Source organism: Sinocyclocheilus rhinocerous, unplaced genomic scaffold, assembly GCF_001515625.1.
Source record: "Sinocyclocheilus rhinocerous isolate Xijiao unplaced genomic scaffold, SAMN03320098_v1.1 scaffold1758, whole genome shotgun sequence".
In the NCBI taxonomy this organism is placed as follows: domain Eukaryota; kingdom Metazoa; phylum Chordata; class Actinopteri; order Cypriniformes; family Cyprinidae; genus Sinocyclocheilus; species Sinocyclocheilus rhinocerous.
Genome location: NW_015631050.1, coordinates 47,869 through 67,151, shown reverse-complemented (window position 1 = coordinate 67,151; position 19,283 = coordinate 47,869). Strand labels below are relative to the sequence as shown.

Sequence of the window (19,283 nt, the reverse complement as noted above, 5' to 3'; positions counted from 1 at the left end):
CTTACATTTGTGTACAGATGGTGAAATAATATAAGCAGTACCATATATGTAACAGATATTTAAACATTTAATGTATGTGTCTGGCAAACAATGCTTACTACTTTTTAAAGAGCACACGTTTATAAAAAAAATTTACACACACAGTAAAAACAAAAGAAAAAGAATCTGAGGATGTTGTAGAGTCTGTGTGCTGTCTGTTTATGCCATTTGTCTGCTGTTACTGTCATTCTCTACAGTATGTTGTTCTTTGTTGTCACTGTCTGTCTGTTGAGTTTTTCCTACCTCTACCATACTCTTCCCTGTCTCTGCTTGGCCTACCGTAGCATCCTTCCTCACAGCACTGGTATTGGAAAACCAGGGGTCTCTGGCTGTACTGATTCCAGCAACATCCTAGTTAATGAACACAGTATAGGATGTAAACATTACAGCAAAATATTTTCTCACTGACTGCTCTCAACATTGGAATACACATGAATACAAACAAGTAATAATAGCAAAAAAAGGGAATAGAATATATAGCAAAAACTATAAATAGTAGCAGCAGTAAATCCTTTTTGATATACAATTATTTGTGAATTAAAGTATGCTGAAGTGTTGCTAGTATGTGCTGCATGTGCATTTATGTGTGTGTGATGTAAAGTATGTGTGTGAGTATGATCTCTCTCTCTCTCTGTGTGTGTGTGTGACATACATGCACAGGTTCCTCTTATCCTAAGAGTTAATTAATAGTTTATTAGAGACACATTATTAAGAAACTGGCAGCATCTGTATCAGGGTGTGTCTCTCTCATTGTGTCTTCCTACCTCCATGACACTTGACTCTGCAGTCCACCCTACCTAAGGAGGATTAATTGCATACTGTAAACGTATGTACTGTATGCGTGCTCAATGTTTTATTTTAATATATGACTATCTACACATTCAAAGTAAAGTTCACTACAAATGTATATAGTAGGCTACTATGCTATTGCTACAGGTTTTTGATGTGTTAGACTATATTGCAAGTAGCCTACATCAGTTTTTACCCTAAATCCCACTTTATCTGCTGATATTTCAGTCATTCAATTCAGTAACAGGCTCGTTAACACTTAAGTTAACCAATTATCACGAAGCAATGACATTTTAAAATATACTGGGGTTCTACGCTAAGCTTACAACTGTTTAATACAATGTAGGCTACTGTCAAAAAAACAAAAAAAAAACAGGAGCTAACTGGCAGAAGTAGTGTAAAAATGACTTGTGCTAGCTGTATTTTCTGTTTTCTTCTTACCTCTGCGGCACTAACTGTTCTCCGCTGCAGCAGCCGAATTAAACCTTTTGAAAAGAGTTCGGTTAATTTTACGCATTTAGCAGCGTCGGACTTAAGCCCTTTTTTTTCGTTTTTCTGCACCACCTTTCCTTTTTTACGGTCCATTATCTAGCTTTTACTGAAAATTAGCTCGTGTTGCAATCTCTCTCTCTGATGACGTGCTTGATTTTGACTGAACAGTTCAGTTACCGACTGGGCCAAATGCTTAACATTTATTTATTATTAACATTATTATTATTATAACCATAGAGAAATTGTGCAAGCGATAAAAACACGTCCTATGAGCTGTTGGCCCGTAAAAACTATTTTATTCATATATATTTAGAACAAATCTGACCGGCCCACCTTAAACAAAATGGTCAGGCTCCTCTGGCATTTGCCAGAATTGCCAGATGGCCAATCCGCCCCTGCTTGGAAGATACAGTGAATGATTCATACAGACCATTTTATGGTGCTTTTATCACTTGTTTTTGCTCTTTTTGGAGCTTGATAGGCCCTGGTCACTGTGACCTATTATGACCTTTACTTCAGTTACCACAAAGGCATTAATTCACTTGATGCACTTTAATAACTGAAGCACTACTACATTTATGATAGTACTCTTAACAGACTGAGAGAAAAAAAAAATACAAAAGCCATCATGTACATCATACTATAATATGAAGCAAAGGGTTAGATTGTGTTTTGTGTGAGAATAAGTGGTTTGTAGTCCATTAATGTGACCTACAGTACAGCAAACACACAAAAATACAAGTAAAAACGGTGCTATTGAAAAACAAAATACACAAGAATTAGTATCAACTATCAGTGACATCAAACTCTGGTTAAACAACAAAGCATTGTGGGAGTTATTGATGCTCAACATCTCTTCATATGTCTGTGTAAGTAAATCGGTGTGAAATGATACTGAATGTTATTTTATAAAATGAATATAAGCTTGTTCAGCGAATCAAGCTTCTATCAGCCGTTTCTTTTCAGTCTTCTTATCAACATGATAAACACATCAAGACATCTTTGCTTGGCTTCCTCTCGCATGATTTGTGGATTTGAAAAACACTGATTGGTACTTTTACTGTAAATCACCAGAAACACCGGTTTACCTTTAAAACACACCTCTACACATCATTTGCAGCCTGTCCGACAGGTCAAACAGATCATAATCTTGTGTTGTGTGGTTTGAGGTCAGGTCCGTCTGTGTAAAGTTGGTTCAATGGGACACTGTGGGCATCCCACCATGAGCTCTAAGCAAAAGAGTAGATGGCCACAGGAGACGTGGGCTCAGAGCTGTCATGGTACGGGCTTCTGTCGATGGTCCTCTTACTGACGCCCGTGTACTCGCCGATGAAGGAGCCATCCTCATTAAACTCGATCTCTTCACCCTCACCGTACTCCATGAGGCTGTCGTCACTGTTCGTTCTCCTGCCAATGTGCTCGATCACACCTTGACTGCGTCCCTGTCGACTTTCTTCCTCACTGAGGGGGAAATTATTCATTTGAGACAGGGATTTTACAGGGAAGAAGATCTTCCTTATTCCAAACAATGCTCATAACAAAGCTTAAAGAGATACATACCGTCTGGTATAGAGCATTGTGGACACTCGTGTTATCCTGATATAGAAGCCAAGAAGTCACAATTAATATAATATGAAGCAGCAAACATAAACATGACATACAAAACATAAAAAATTTGACAACAGTAGTCAATAAAAAATACACAGCCGTTCAAAGGTTTGCGCCGCGGTCAGTAAGATTTTTTAAATGTTTTTGAAAGAAATGTCTTCTGCTCAACAAGGCTGCATTTATTTGATCAAAAATACAGTAAAAACATTAATACTGTGAAATATTATTACAATTTAAAAGAACTGTGTTCTATTTGAATGTTTATTCCTATGGTGGTAAAGCTGAATTTTCAGCATCATTACTCCATTCTTCCTCAGAAATCATTCTAATATGCTGATTTGCTGCTCAAGAAACACTTCTTATTATTATCACTGTTGAAAACAATTGTGCTGCTTGATATTTTTGTGGAAATTGTGATACATTCTTGGATGAATAGAAAGTTCAAAAGAATTAAAAATTATTATTATAAATATCCTTACTGTCACTTTTGGAACAATTTAATGCATCCTGCTGAATAAAAGTATTAATTTCCCAAACCTTTGAACAATAGTGTAAAAACAGTTTTAAAAATAGCTCAATCGTTAGACTGGAATACTTGTAGTGTATTAATTATTGTAGTAAAACAAATAAGGTCATTTAATAAAAAAAAGTAAACACTTGTTATGTATGACATAACATATGTATGACATTCATACCTCTCAAGAGACCTTCAGTGGTCCAATCGCAAAGGACATAAACAGAAATAAAGGAGGAATAAACAAAGTGAGAAATTTTGATGGATGGAGTGATGAAAATGGAACAATTATTGTGGTATACAGTACATACTTCAAATCAACCTGTGCTAATGCGATTATGTTATGATGTAAATGATAGGATTGATTAATTTTTCACCCTTTAGTGTATCTCACATGCTATTTTCATGTAAGTGCATCACTGAAAATAAACTGTGCCTGTAGTAAATAAACTTGAAAATTTTCAAAATCAAACAGAAAGTCACCTGTAATCAAACGTTCCATTCTCTCTATCATCCACTGGCTCCAGTGCAAAGTCCTTCTTGTCCCGCACTTACAAAAACCAAACAAACAAAAGAATATATTTTGCCACATATATTATAAAAAATGCATAATAATTATATGTAACTTGTCTCAGGAGACACTTTGTATATAGTAATTTGTCTCAAGTAATTTATATTGCACCTGGGTACTTTCCTCCTCGGCTCCTCTTGATGAAAAAGACTATGAGCATGATAAGAACGAGGAGAGCAACTGCACACATTAAGCCAATGAACCAGCCCTGCGTCACAATGTCCACTTGATCCCGGGTATATTCTGTTCATGCACACAGCCAATCATGCAGAAGATGTAAGGAATCATTTTGTGTTTACAGAACAATGATCATATGAATGTAAATGAAGACACCTTACCCTCAGTTGTAAAATGGGGTGATTCCTCTGTGAACGCCTCCCCGACTCCAGTCTCGGTTTGTGCTGCCAGTGAGAACTTGTATCGAGTGTAACGGTCAAAACGGCGCAGAGAGAAGTATGTGATATTAGGAGGAATGTATTCAACCAGGATTCTGTCGCCCAGAGTGATGTTCACTAAAGAGAAATTATCATCACAGTCTTGTAGGGCTAGATACCATTTCGAACTCTGATTTGTGTAATCACTTAGTCATTTTCTAGTGATAAACAAACAATAACATAAATAAAATAAAATGCTGCAGAAAAGCTACAAATAATGTCATCATTTTAAGGAATGCTACATTTTTGGGGGGAGAGACATGCAAGGTTTGCGTGCATTTTTGATCATTAAACCAGTTAATTATTAATGTTTTTACCACAGTGAACTAAATGTTAGTTTAAGAGACTGTCAAAACGATGGCATGTCATGATAATAGTTTATATAATTTACACATATACTACCATTCAAAAGTTTATAGTCAGTAAATGTTTTTAATATTTTATTTAGCAAGAATGCATTAAATTGATGAACAATAAAGACATTTATAAAGTTGCAAAAGATTTCCATTTCAAACAAATGCTGTTCTTTTGAACTTTCTATTCATTAAAAAAAAATCGATTCTTATGCTTTTAAAAAAAGGTGATGTAAGTGCACTTACACGTCTGATATTTGAGAATATATCCGGTCAGAATGCCATTGGGTTCTGCAGGTTCTTCCCAGTCCAGATAAATGGTGTCATAGTGCCGGTGCATGATTCTGAACGATCTGGGAATCGAGGGCACTAGAGTGGAAGGGAGGTGCATGTAAGAAGTCTTGTATGTGTTTGATGTGTTATAATGTTAACTGGACAGTTTAATACCTCCTTCAGGTGTCTGAAACTCAATGGTGTTGCTGGGCGGACCCTCGTAGCGGTTATTGGCCACTACAATATACATTCTGTAGTTACTATATGGTACAAGACCGATCAGGGTCCCAGACAGACGAGGTCCATTAGCTTTAAAACTCTTGGTCTTAATCCTCCTGCTAACAATGTGCCAGGGCAGACGACTGCTTTCTCTCCAGTAATAAACCTGATAAACCAACCACAGCTCCATCAGCAGCCCATATCATTTACTGCAAGGGCATGAACTTACCTGTGCAACTAAGAAGCCATACTTTGTACTCTTTTATATCACCCATGATGTCAGCTCGTGCCACTGGATCCCAATGGACTGTCAGCTTTGTGCTCTCAATGTCTGACACGCTCAGGTCAGATGGAGCGGCAACTGGACCTGTTAGAGAACCCAATATGAGTGAAGCACTGACCAGAATCTGCTTTTCTAATGTATGCTGAACAGAACTTCAGTAGATGTGAACTTACGGTCCTCCCCAGAGTAGCCAAGCACAATAGGGGATTCTGGGCCATAGCCGAAGAAGTTGACGGCCTGAACTTTAATCTCATAGGGAGTGAAAGTGTCAGTGTCATAGATGATGTAGCTACACCACCAGTATGTTGTGTAGTTCTTCCACTCCTCCCTTGAATCCCTTCGTCTCCACCAAACCATGTAGCCCAGTTTCGGCCCATTCCATTCTCTGTACTCCAGTGGCTTCAGACACAACAAAAACATCACAGTTAATATAAATCATATGCATGTGATTACATCACACTCAACAACTCTGAATAAAATGACTGCTATCCATCAATCATCAGAACATCACCTCCCAGCTGATTTCCATGTTATTTCTGAACACTCCACTTCCCATTCCTTGGATGTTTCTTGGGATGGCATCAGGCACTAAAGACACAAAACATAATTCAACATGCAGTACAATATATTATAATATAATAATATTCAATTTTTTAAAAGAGCTTAATACAGTTATTCAGCAAGGATGTATTAAATTGATAAAAAGTTACAGTAAAAAAAAAAACATTTATAATGTTACAAAAGATTTTTCAAAAGTATTTCAAATAAATGCTGTTCTTTTGAACATTTAATTCATCAAAGTATCCTGAAAAACATTTATCATGGTTTCCACAAGTTTATTAAGCAGAACAACTGTTTTCAACATTGATAATAATAATAAATGTTTATTGAGCACCAAATCAGCAGAATAGAATGATTTCCGAAGGATCATGTGACACTGAAGACTAGAATAATGACTGCTGAAAATTCAGCTTTGCATCACGGGAATAAATTACATTTTAAAATATATAACAAACAGAAAACATCTATTCTAAAACGTAATAATATTTCACAATAATGGCCTGTTCACACCAAGAATGATAACTATATTGATAGCTATATAAGCGTCCATACCAACATATGATAACATTCTTTATTTATAATAAGCACATGCTGTTTTCTGCCTCTTTAAATGTTCAAGCTCTTTAAAGTCAGGTGGATTCTGACTGGCTGTCAACGTTTGTCATTCATCGTTCTGAAAGTGATTCCAACAATACTGTTCCCCTGTGCTGTTATCGTTATAGTTGTGGTGTGGACTTTGCTATTCGTTTTTAATTTAGAACAATTTTTAAAACTATATCTTTATCATTATCATTATAGGTATCGTCCTTGTTGTGAATGGACTTTACTGTAGTTGTGATTGACAAAAGAAAAAAATCTTACCGACCCCAAACTTTTGAACGAGAATAGAATAGAATAGAATAGGGACCTACCAGCTCCTCCAGTCTGGTAGTATTCAGATGGCCAGCTGGGTTTACTGGGACCTATACCGTTTACAGCAATGACCCGGAATCTGTACTCCACAAATGGTGTCAGCTGTAAAATGACAGAGTTTAGGCTCCCCGGGTAGCTGGACAGGTTCTTCCAGCTGCTTGGCAGCAGCCAATAGTCTGCAAGGAGATCTTCAGTAAATTGAACCACGTACTCTAAAAGAGAATTCATTCAAGATTATGTCATTGTCAGGCTAGATTGTTTAAAAATTTAGTTTGCATCTATGTTTGTGTGGATGTGTGTATTTGTGTACCTTTAATAGGACTGTGGTTGCTTAGTCCTGGTATCCAGGTGAGTCTAACGCTCCTCTCTGATGGGTCTGATATCTCTAGGTCACTGGGCGGGTCTGGACGATCTAAAAGCAAAAGTATACATGATTAATGTGCTCATGTTTATACTGTATACATGTGTAGAGACAGTATATGTGCTGGTACCCATCACAGTGAGTTTGGCTGAGGCAGTGACCTCCTCCAGTTCACTTTTAACCCTGCAGGTGTAGACGCCTTCATCTCGTCTGTACACATCAGCAATGCTCAGAGAATCCTCGTCCTTTGTCATCCTATAATACACAAAGCAGTCAAATACAGTATATTTTAATGCAGTAAACCATTAGAATAATTAATGACACTTCCATCATGCTTGTGGCCAGATTTAAACATTTTTTTGTGTTTACCTCCTTCCTAAGATCAAGAACTTCTTGTCTTTAAGCCAAGTGACGGTGACATCCAGAGTCGGGTCAAATTTTATCTTACAATCAAAGTGAGCCAGACTTCCTCTTATGACTACAGTATTGTGTGGGGCACGGACAATTTTAATGGGCTCTATAAAATAAAAGTAAGTTAATCTTTTAACAAGCAGGGCAACCTGCATTATAATGATATACAAAACATATACAAGTAAAATGGAGAATCAAGAATCTTTAAAGCAAAATAATTTTCCTTCTTGGATGTTTTATAAACCATAATCATTTTTAAACGTTTTAAATGGACATTGGTGCTTATGAAATATAGGTATTTTAATTAGAAATTTCAAAGCAGGAACTTTTCCAGATACTGACCTTTGACCTCTAGTTGGACCTCCTTCTCATCTCGTCCAATGACATTGCTTGCAACACACACATAGCTTCCTTGATCTTGTAGCTTTGTGTTTCTGATTTCCAATGTACCATTTGGAAGAATCATATGACGACTTCCCTCTAAGGTACCTAGTCCTCCTTTTGACCTATACACACACGTTGATTGGAAACTTTGTTATGTGCACTTACATTTTTAAATCTTTTATGCAATTACTCCACTTTTTGTTTATTCACACCATCACAACAGACATATTTCCTGTTTTTATGCTTGTATTTGTGACAATTCAAAAGTAAAAACTCCTTACAAGTTACTGTTCTTACAACTTACAATACTGACTTGGATGATGAATATAAATGATAGTAAGACATATATTTACCACCGCAGATCAGGTTTAGGAGAGCCAAAATATGGGCAGTCTAAATGAGTATTATTGCCTTCTGTTGTTTTAATGAGTTCATCTCTGGGACCAAGCAGTCGAGGTTTCATATCTGCAGACAACAGAGTACCCTTACAAAACAAAAATATATGGTAATATACTGCAAAATATAATGCAATATATTACATAATAAATTTCCATATATTAGAAACTAGTGCTTATATTTTTCAATAAACAGCAAAATATGCATTGACCATATATAGCTATATATTGATACATACAAATATATTTAGAAATGAAGACAAAAATAAATATTCATTGTTTGATCCTTTATTGAGTATGTATTGCACATATATGTTCCCATATAAATGTGAATGTATATACACACATTCACGGAATGAGTTACAGCAGATTTTTAGTTCCCAGCATGCTTTGCTTCTGACTGTTAAAGGAGAGTAAAAATTTTAAAATTAAGTGTTATTTCATGTGTTTTTGCTCAATATTAATATAGGGGGATATCTGTGAGTGTTTAATGTTGTATTATTTTGAAATGTAAAAGGGTTTGTAAAAGTTTGTGTGGTTACCATTGTGCAGAAGAGTAGAGTCTGTGGTCAGGAAAACTATTTGCCAAACACTGTTAAATTATGTTACTTTATTTAAAAAGTAATGGTAGTACACTGTTCAGCACAATGATAGTCTGTTTACTAAGTGCTTTATTATGAGCAGGTGTGCTTATGCTATTACAAGCTAGCTATATTTTAAAATATGAAACATATAGTATATCATAAATGATTGTTAAATATAAGAAATATATATTTCCATATATGTGTGTATATACTGCATGAATATATGTTCAATATATTTTTACACATGCAGTACCATATCTTATCACATGTACATCTATATATTATAAAGTGTATTACTGAATATAAAATGACATATATTGTGATATATAAGTAAATATATTGTCACATATTTTTCAATATATGAAAAGCGGCAATTGCTTATATATTATTCAATATATTGTAATATATTTACACAATATATTATTCTGTATAATTTCTAATATACCATTATGTCATTTAATATATTGATCATTCATATATTAGGAAATATATTTTCTTTGCGTAAGGGTGAAGTTGCAAGTAATGGTTAAAGCTGATGGTGCATGTAAATGCTAGTATGTTTCATTCCAGCCTCTTCTAGCTCTTACCCATTACAGCCAAGAAAGCATTTGCCATGATATAGCCGTACTGGTTTGAAGCGTTGCATTGGAACACAGCAGCGCTGTCTGGGACCACAACCCTGAACATCAAAGTGTCTCCTGAAACCTGTCTGCCTGGACTCTTAGGAGCATCTAAAGTGAACACAGAAAGAGTGAGCATTACAAAGCTTGGCAGTGCACCTGGTTGTAAATGAAGCTGTTGTTTTTCTCACCACTGATTGGCTCTCCATTAACCAGCCACTGTATCTGGGGTCGTGGAATTCCATCAGCTCTACACACTATACTACCACTGTCATCACGAGACAAAACCAGACTCTCAGGCTTCTCCACCCAGAACGGAACCGCTGCAGATGGCAACAGGTGGAAAGAGAATTGAGAATAGATAGTGATCTTGATTTTCATTTCAGTCATTCTGTAAGTAATAATTAAAATAAAATGTATCATTATTTATTCATCTTCAGATAGTTCCATAATGCTTATGTTTTGATATAGATTTGTGTGATTGAAAATCTGCCACTCTGAAATGCTCAAATTATATTATTGTTCAAAAAAGGTTTCTGTTCTTTTGAACTTTCTATTCATCAAAGAATCCTGAAAAATACAATGTATCACAGTTTCCATAAAACTATTAAGCAGCACAATTGTTGGCAACATTAATAATACTAAATGTTTTTGAGCACCAAATCAGCATATTAGAATGATTTCTGAAGCATCATGTGACACTAAAGACTGGAGTAATGATGCTGAAAATTCAGCTTTACCATCACAAGAATACATTAAAAACATAAGATATATTCAGATAGAAAGTTTTTTTAAATTGTAATAATATTTCACAATATTACTGGTTTTGATCAAATAAATCCAGCCTCACTGAGCATTAGAGACTTCCTTTAAAAACATTCATAAAATGATACCGACCCCAAACGTTTGAACAGTACTGTGAATATGGAACCAGGTGTAATATCACTTATGTCAGATGATGTTTTAAATGTCCAAGCTAATGTGATGAGGTGAAATGGTGTCATAATTGTTAGTAAATAAAGACATAAATTTTGGTCTTTTCCTCACACAATATACATGTAAATAGTTGTTTGGACAATTATTATGGTGCATTTATCATGTGTTTTTGTTCAATGACAGATGTGGTCTGGTCACTATGAAACATTACATGTCATTGTATGGCACAGAGCAGCATGAACTGTCTTCAAATTCTCTATTTGTGTTCCATAGAAAAAAATGGCAGTATACCGGGTTCAGAACATCATAAGAATGAACAAATAATGACAGAATTGAAATTTTTTGGGTCAATCCACATAGTGACAGCCATGAACAATAGTAATAAAGTAATGAAGTATTCTACATTTGACCCTGACAGTGATGACGTGGTCCAGGCTGCCCATCCTGTTTGAAGCGCTGCAGATGTAGTCTCCTCCATCATCCATAGAGACGTTCTTTATTCTAAGCGTCTTATTAAAGTTCTCCAACTTCTTTCCCGTCATGGACATCTCCTGCCAATCTTTAGTCCATTTGATGGAGGGAGTCGGACTTCAAGAAAAATGAGAGAATCAGAGTTACTAATGGTTAAAAGTTAAAAGCAGGTTTCACAACAAGGCAATCAAATAATCAACTGCATTCAACTGCTCTCAGAAAACAGTTAAGTCATCAAAATGATTTTAAAACTCACACTCCAGCAGCAAAACACTCCAAAATGAGCTCTTCCCCCAGCATCGCCATGGTTGTGCTGGTGGTTCCTTTGGGTTTCAGAAACTTGGGTGCTGTATGGGCTGCCATGCGAGCTGCATAGACATAAAATATCACAAATTTGATAGACAACTTCACACTTTACAAACCTGGCCAAAGCAGAGGTGAATAGTTAGTGGATCTGTTAAGGTCTGCCGAGTGTTTACAATAAAAGAGCATAAGAAAGAGTCCTAACTCACCATGGTGTTAGACTGTTAGATGGTTTAATCATGGCTCTTCCTCAACTGAACAAACACAGACACAAGCACGGGAGGAAATGTTAAGACAGATTTGCTTAAAGATGAATCCTATAGCAGAATAAAAAATAATTCCTCAAACACAGACCTGTGAGCACCTGCAGGATGAGGGGCGGTTTCTGCTGGATGGTGTTCGTGAAGGGGAAGCGCGCGACACAGACATAGTTTGTAAAAGCGTCTTCTGCTACGATACTGGAGAAGTACAGATCTCCATTCTCTGCCTTTGATACGCGACGATCCTGATGGATTGGTACCATGGCTATGGAATAAAGATGAACTTGGATAAAACTATTGCCAGTATATTTAAAGGCTTATTTAAGGTTCAACAATCGTAACCGTTAAACTGAAGACTCATTATACAGATACACTACCGTTCAAAAGTGTGGGCTCTGTAAGATAGTTTAATGTTTTTTAAAATAATTCTCTTATGCATTTATTTGATCAAATATACAATAAGAGGTGAAATATTATTACAATTAAAAATACATTTTAAAATATATTCATACAGAAAACATGTAATTTATTCCTGTGATGGCAACGCTACATTTTCAGCAGCCATTACTTTAGTCTTTAGTGTCACATGATCCTTCAGTATAGTCACTGAAAACTGCTGTGCTGCTTAATAATTTAGTGGAAACAACGGTACATTTTTTATAATTCTTTGATGAAAAGAAAGTTCAGAAGAACAGCATTTATTTGAGATAGAAATCTTTTGTAACATCATAACTTTAACTTTAAAAAAAATCCTACTGACCCCAAAATTTTAAGCAGTAGTGTACATCTTAGTACAACTTAGCACTGACTCTGATGCTTCCAAAGCAACTTTAGATCATTTTATCTTTTGTATCAGAAACATCTGAGTTCGGAGACTTACTGCTGTTCAGCCAGTAAGTGTCAGGTTTTGGAGGACCTACAGGAGGATTGCAGGGAAGGATGAGAGGAAGTCCAACCACCACTGAGACTGGCTCAAGATACTCCTTCAACCACGTACGGGCCTCTGATCACAGAAATGATATGTTTAAAAGCCCATTGACACAATGCTATTGCTGTGTATTAGCAATTGCATGCTGTGTACGGGCTTACTGGAGACACGCAGACTGATGTAGCTGGACAGAGCAGAGCCAAACTCATTAGTCGCCGTGCACTGATAGACACCCTCATAGTCATCAGGACGACCCCAGAAGAAAATCTCTAATGTGCCAGAACGCCACCTCATGCTGACCTGAGGATCTCGAGCCACATTCAGGTACACTCCATTACGTGTCCATGTGAAGCTATGTGCAATAAGTGTCATCTGTCAATTACACTTTTTCTAACACAACTGTAAATAGTCATTTAAAAATGCATACATTTTACATTTGCAATCAGTCAATATTTTATCACTTTTTAAACAACCAAACAAAAGCAAATCATAGGAAATATCTAGATAATCCAAATTTATAAGGTAAGTAAATTAAATAAAATATATTATTAAGTAATTAGGTCAGTCCGGTGCAAGAATTGACATGTATACTTATATATCGCGTTGTGTGACAGTAAATGCCTTGTTGGATACTTACACTGGAGGTGGATTCCCTGTTGCTTCACACGCCACTATAATAGGGTCAACTGGATCTACTATGTGGTCTTGAGGACTCTCTTTAATGATCATCGGAGGCTGCCTGACTGTGGGGATATACAGTACACAGAAAATATAATGTTAAATGAATTAAAAGGACAACGTATGAGAATAAACAATGAACTCTGGTCACAAGGCCAGCTGTGGACAAGTTCCAAATAGCAGTTCCTCACCATCAGGAGGAATTTCCATGGCTAAAATCCATGTTTGCTGTAGGATAGTAAGTATGGCAGGAATCCTCCAACACTTCCGAGCACTCATCTCTGCTTTGAACAGCATCTGCCTAACAGTGATCTGACAACAGAGAAAATACTAGCACCAGTAGCCTACTAAGATAACTACAAAATACTTAAGGAAGTTATTTCCCTACTTGTCTTGAACCTCCTTGTTTGTTAATTCATAACTATTCTGTTTTAATAATTATTAAAGCTTTTGTTTTGTTTTTATGAATTGCGTAGAAGTTAATGGTATACCCTGAAAGCGCTCTTTGCTTAAGCGTTTGTAATGAAGCAGACAAACCAAACTAATCCATATGCAAATGAACCACTGGTATTATTTTAAGTCCCCGCCCTCTTCCGCTTTCCACAACTATGATTCGCTCCCCACATCAGAGCTATTTGCATTTACGCACCTCCGGAGCCTGTGCGTAATCCTACTGCGTCAATGCTGGTTACATCCAGAATAACCACAAACAAGTTTATTTTTGTATTTTAAATACGTATACGTATTTTCATTATATGTGTATGTTTAATATACGATTATATTATTTTTAAAGAAACAACCGTTAAAATATAAATGGCCGAGATAAAAGACCAAAAACAGGAATATATTCAACCCATTTGCATGATTAATTCATTACGCTGTACATATGCAAATACATAATGCATATGTGTTTGTAAAATAGCCTAGTTTACTTACTGCATTCTACTTTATAAGTTTCCTAAAGTGGGAAAACAATAGCCTGTCTGTGTAATTACACAAACTAGCCTACCAACTAAACTGGAGTATCCAGGATTCACAGAATCTTCTTTATCTGTGTCAGCAGGTCATTTCACAGAGCTAAAATAAAAACAAATAGATATCAAAGTTATATGCTATATTATACAAATATCACATTTGTCAAGTACACCATCTGGAGATTGTTACCTTTTATATCAGGCCAGCAGTTTGTTTCCTCATTATGGTAATATTAATCTGTCATCATTGCCCCATATTTCAAAAATGTCATTCCAATCCCAAATGTTTCTGTTGCATTCAAATAGGTCCAAAACAATGTAAATCCAAGCAGATGTCCTCTGTAATGTATACCTCTCCAACTAACATCCCTCTTCATTGTCTTCATCCATTTGCCCACTTTACCCATGAACCATGAATGACGTCTCTCTCTCTCTCTCTCTCTCTCTCTCTCAGTATACTTATGGAAGATGTAAAAAAAAAAAAAAGTTTTATTGTTAAAATAGTAATTCAAGAATACAAGTCTTTATTTTATTATCTGACCTTTTATTAATTATCTTGTCAAATTTACTTTAGCAAAAGCCCTTAAGCCATAAATAGCCAAACTCAGCTGAAAGATATTTTGCATTCTTTTTGATTATGACATCAATGTGTGGGTCGCATTGTTTGGTCCTGAAAAACTAAGCTAACTCATAATGAATGAAATGTTTGTTTCTCAGTGAAATTAAAATGCGGTCATGCGACTCATGACTGCATCTGAAAGAGATTAAAATCACCTTCTAATAAACTGATACTCTTTTGTATACTTTAAATATTTACTTTAACTAAATAAAGCTTTAAACGTGGTAAATGTAAGTTATCGTGGTCAAAAACAGAACCAGGTGAATGAAATCCATGTCATAACAGCGTCCCAGAGGGCAGAGCTTGACTCAGGAGAGAAGATGTGGGTGGAAACAGGATCTCAACCACAGAAAAACATTCCAAACCCACATCAGCTCAGGCATCCAGGGACGCATAAATTATACAATATGCCAGTACGGTCTTACTGTACACTCCACAGATGAGCTAATACGGTGAAAGAACAAAACAGATCTTGAGTCAGCTCACTAAGTAAACAGAGACATAAGTATAACCTAATTCTGGTCATGTTCCTCAGCGCTTCAGTATCCTCAGCGGTGCGTATGACATCAGCAGCGCGGCAGTGCCATGCACCAAACTGTACAGCGCAAGACACCAGCCTGAATGAACCGCTTCCTCCAGAGACGGGACAATGAAACCTCTGTCCACATGGATACAGTAAGCAGGCTCTGTTCAGACAGAATATCTCTGAAGGTTTTTTTCAGATCAGCCTTAAAGTGGCACTACATCTTGTTTGGAAGAACAGATGCTGGTTAACTTGTCATGAGATATTGAATCTGAATGTAAACATAATTGCATAACTGTATAACCATAGCGAAGATGATAAACTAAGCTGCAAAATAACAGATTTTGTTTACAAATATTAAATAATGTCAGTTTTGACTAATAATCAGTGGTTTTAGTACCATTCAAAAGTCTTTATTTTATTATCTGATTTTGCACCAATTGTTATCTTGTCGTATTTACATTAGCAAAGCCATAAATAGCCTAAGTTGAAAGATATTGATATTTCACAATTAGTGAGTCGTCTCAAAGCGAAAACAAATGAAAGTTTTAAAGTTAGCCATTTTTTCCTATGCACAATTCTTTATGTTCATAACTACTAACAGTCCCTTCAACAGGCTCATAACTTGGTTTATATCTGTCTGTGTTGTCGACACTGTCTGCAATGACAAGCATAATTCAGATGAAGCAGCTGACTCACAGCTCTCAGCTCAAGTCAGAGTAGAGGATGACATTATAATGAAACATACATTGTTTAACTGAGTGACATCACTGTGTTTTTACAGCCAGTCATAGTGGAAACCACTTCCAAATAGCAATACCATGATAAATTGATACAATCATTTTATTATAAAAAAATTAAAAAGTAATATAAAAATGAAAACATTAAAAAATAAATAAAGTCAGCTAAAATCATATTATGTCAGTGTATATTTTCTGTTTTTTTTAGCATCAATTCCTTCAATGATATATATTTTTTTCTCTTACCTGAGTTGACATTTCAATGGCTTCAGTGTTTAGTGCAGATGGAGGATCCTGTGCGGTCTGTTTTCAATTTATAAAAGCATAATTATTGCACTGTTTGTCCATGTTTGGTCTCCAAGCCATGACAGTCTGTCAAAAATCTTATGATAAAAAAGTTCACCAGTTTTTTCAAAGCAGAGGTTGAAGTAAAATAACGAAACTTCTCAGAGGGACAAATTTGCACAACTGTCCAAAATAACAAATAGCGCTCTTGACTGGTGTCCCAGTCACTGCTAGTCACATGAGCGATGACAATGTAGCTTTTTCGGTTCAAGCATTGAAAACATCACTAAAATCATGATTAGTGACTCCAGTATTGTATATTTTAAGGAAATGGTCACACTGCAATAATCTGTCTCTATGTAGCCTATGTCTCTATCATCTTTATAATGGGACTAGTAAAGAATATTTAAAGGTATTTCAAAACCAAAGGTTTTTGTTTTGTTTTAAAATCAATCTCATGACATTTAAAATGTCAAAACCACTGCATTTCCACTGTTCTCCCATTATTTTTATAGTCTGAACTTCAATGGTAAAGTATTAAAATCGCCTGAATTTTTAATTATACTTTAGGCCTACATAATCTGTTATATGCTTTCATCTTATTTAAAAAAACAAAACAAAACATAAACTAGTGATTATAGAGTAGCCTAGTGGTGCTCTTATTTTTATTTCATTTCATAAACCTAAAAAATAGAAATAATAAATAAATATTGACATTCATACAGAATTTACACATGGCAGAAGTGCTCAATACATTCAGTCTAAAATGGCTGTGTATTTGATTTGTAACTTCTCTAACAATGATTTGTAACTTGTCAATAAACACAGCCCTCCACAATCTTTTGTGACCAGTAAGGACATATCTTCATAATTTAATGATGTTCTTGTATTATAGTTCTCATCCAGATAATTCTCAGGTAATTCGGATGCGAAAAGAATTAATATCTAGCGCATGAGCACAGAGAGATTTGCGAGTGCACAGGACAGTTTGAGTGAGAGGAGAGACACGTTTTAAGTGCGCGCACACTCTCTGGGCGAGAGCAACGTGTATCTGAGCGCGCGCGTCCGGTTTTGTGCGAGAGCAAAGGAAATCCGCGTGCGAGCGGGGAGATTCGCGCTCGCGCATTATATTAATGTGCTTCTGCGCTACAATAATGCGCTCCCGACATTTGTCATTAAAATAACGCCATAGAAAGCGCGTCTCACAGCGCGCGAGTAGCTACTCTTTCACGTTGCATGAACGGAGAATTACACACAAAATTATGTCGAATTGTCCTTTTTGATGAGTATTCATGTAAACACAGTTGATTACGTCTTAAGTGAACATAAACAGTAGGGAGAACGTGTATCAGTACATTGCATCCATTGCAGCTGTGCATTCGGTTTTAAAGGGACAGCAGCCTAATTTAGTTGCTATTGTCCGAGACATTGGTGTTAATCAAGCAACAAAAGAAAGACTTACAGGAACGAAATAAAGGAAACAGCTTTAAGTAAAAGCCATCTTGGCATAAACACGTTTCTCTATATGAGTGAATAAAACAATTGTCTTTATTTTATAAATTGCTCACAGATGTTCGGAATCCCTAAAAAGCTTTTTTGGAAGATGTATTGGATCATATTTGTCCAGCTTTACAGGCATTTACTGCAGAGTATGTTGATTAAATGTGGTGTTTTCTTACGTGGTTCCACCTCCATCAATGGAAAGCACCCTGACCCCCGCAACCTTTGACCGGATCCACATATCCAATCAGAGCGATAGTTTCCCTAATGGCTTCTTGAAGTTTGTCATTCATCCAAAAGATCCGTCATTCACACAAAGCCAAACAACACATGAAACTCATTTGAGTCCCAAAATTCAGTTGCCAACATGCTTGAGTGTGATTGAGGTGTCTGACTAAATTATGATTTCTGGTCATGCCAGAGTCAGCAAGGCTCACTGTTTTATCCAGCATTTCCTCTGGGGTCCTTGTTACAGTTGTGGTCTGGTCACTATGCCTGGAAGAGGCCATTCCCAGGTAGTTGCCCACAAAACCAGGTATAGTTGAGGGTTTCAACAGACACTCGAAAAAGGACACTGGTTTTTCCTGGATCATCGTGTGCTCAGGTGAACCTCTGTAGTATTCTAGCTGTCCATCCAGCTCCTCATTCTCTGAAGCTGCAGATCCTTTAAAGTACCAGTTGATGTGGTTGGCCATGTGAGTGTGTAATTTTCTCCAAAGCGTGTAGTGAGGCTACTCATGTGGAACAAGCCTGGGGATTTGGGCTGAAGAAGTGGATCTTTAGCTTAATTTAGAGAGTCCAGTGAAACCGAAGTCTTCAGGATGTATGTCTCAGTATGTGGTAGGGGTTGCACCGACTAGTCGACTTCAGTGCTCTGCCATGATGCTTTAACTTGACGTCGACTAGTCGCTGGTCCTATAGAGGGTGCAACAGGATAAGAAATCTTTGAAGGACTTCCACATTTACCTCCGTTTCCAAACAGTTAAAATTACAAATAAATGCATACTCTGAAAGTGCTCCACAAGACATGTGTGATTATATTACTGGATGCTCGAAATTGAACTGGAGAATGCACATTTAAAAAAGCTTATTGTACAGGTAATTTAATCGCAGTTCTAATCGATTGCGTAGCTGCACTGTAATGCACACATACATCACGCACACATCGTGCGCGCACAGAATCATTCAGCGCGGAAATGTATTGTCAACACTGTTCTGTGATTTCTCAATAAAATAGCTTAGAAACTGAAAAGTTCAAGCATA

The 19,283-nt window shown here is 36.4% G+C and overlaps 1 protein-coding gene across 4 annotated transcripts; it reads right to left on the bottom strand.

Moving 5' to 3' along the window:
• Positions 1-1,598: 1,598 nt before the first annotated feature.
• Positions 1,599-14,775, bottom strand: LOC107741310 (neurofascin-like). 4 transcript variants are annotated; one of them, XM_016554001.1, is made up of 28 exons: positions 14,544-14,775; positions 14,389-14,456; positions 13,571-13,691; positions 13,339-13,444; positions 12,863-13,053; positions 12,654-12,776; positions 11,868-12,038; positions 11,467-11,578; positions 11,143-11,327; positions 9,995-10,126; positions 9,771-9,914; positions 8,558-8,669; positions 8,163-8,326; positions 7,779-7,926; positions 7,540-7,664; positions 7,359-7,460; positions 7,048-7,260; positions 6,087-6,163; positions 5,749-5,974; positions 5,544-5,659; positions 5,248-5,458; positions 5,047-5,169; positions 4,352-4,525; positions 4,125-4,256; positions 3,926-3,992; positions 3,624-3,635; positions 2,881-2,916; positions 1,599-2,781 (listed from the first exon to the last, which is right to left on the bottom strand). In XM_016554001.1, the coding sequence occupies exons 3-28, from the start codon at positions 13,674-13,676 to the stop codon at positions 2,550-2,552; spliced, it is 3,540 nt and encodes a 1,179-aa protein (XP_016409487.1). In that variant the 5' UTR covers positions 13,677-13,691; positions 14,389-14,456; positions 14,544-14,775; the 3' UTR covers positions 1,599-2,549. The 4 variants fall into 4 exon arrangements, with proteins under 4 accessions (XP_016409487.1, XP_016409488.1, XP_016409489.1 ...); XM_016554002.1 differs by lacking the exons at positions 14,389-14,456; positions 14,544-14,775 and having other exon boundaries at positions 13,571-14,084; XM_016554003.1 differs by lacking the exons at positions 14,389-14,456; positions 14,544-14,775 and having other exon boundaries at positions 13,339-13,440; positions 13,571-13,590.
• Positions 14,776-19,283: the final 4,508 nt, after the last annotated feature.

What these genes read in the sequence shown, in the direction of transcription:
- LOC107741310 (XM_016554001.1), bottom strand. Translation starts at nt 13,676, where the DNA reads ATGCTGTTCAAAGCAGAGATGAGTGCTCGGAAGTGTTGGAGGATTCCT. An exon ending in CTACCAGACTGGAGGAGCTG is followed by an intron (nt 6,164 to 7,047) that starts GTAGGTCCCTAT and finishes TTGTGTCTTTAG; the next exon opens with TGCCTGATGCCATCCCAAGA. An exon ending in TATTCTCAAATATCAGACGT is followed by an intron (nt 4,526 to 5,046) that starts GTAAGTGCACTT and finishes ATTTCTCTTTAG; the next exon opens with TGAACATCACTCTGGGCGAC.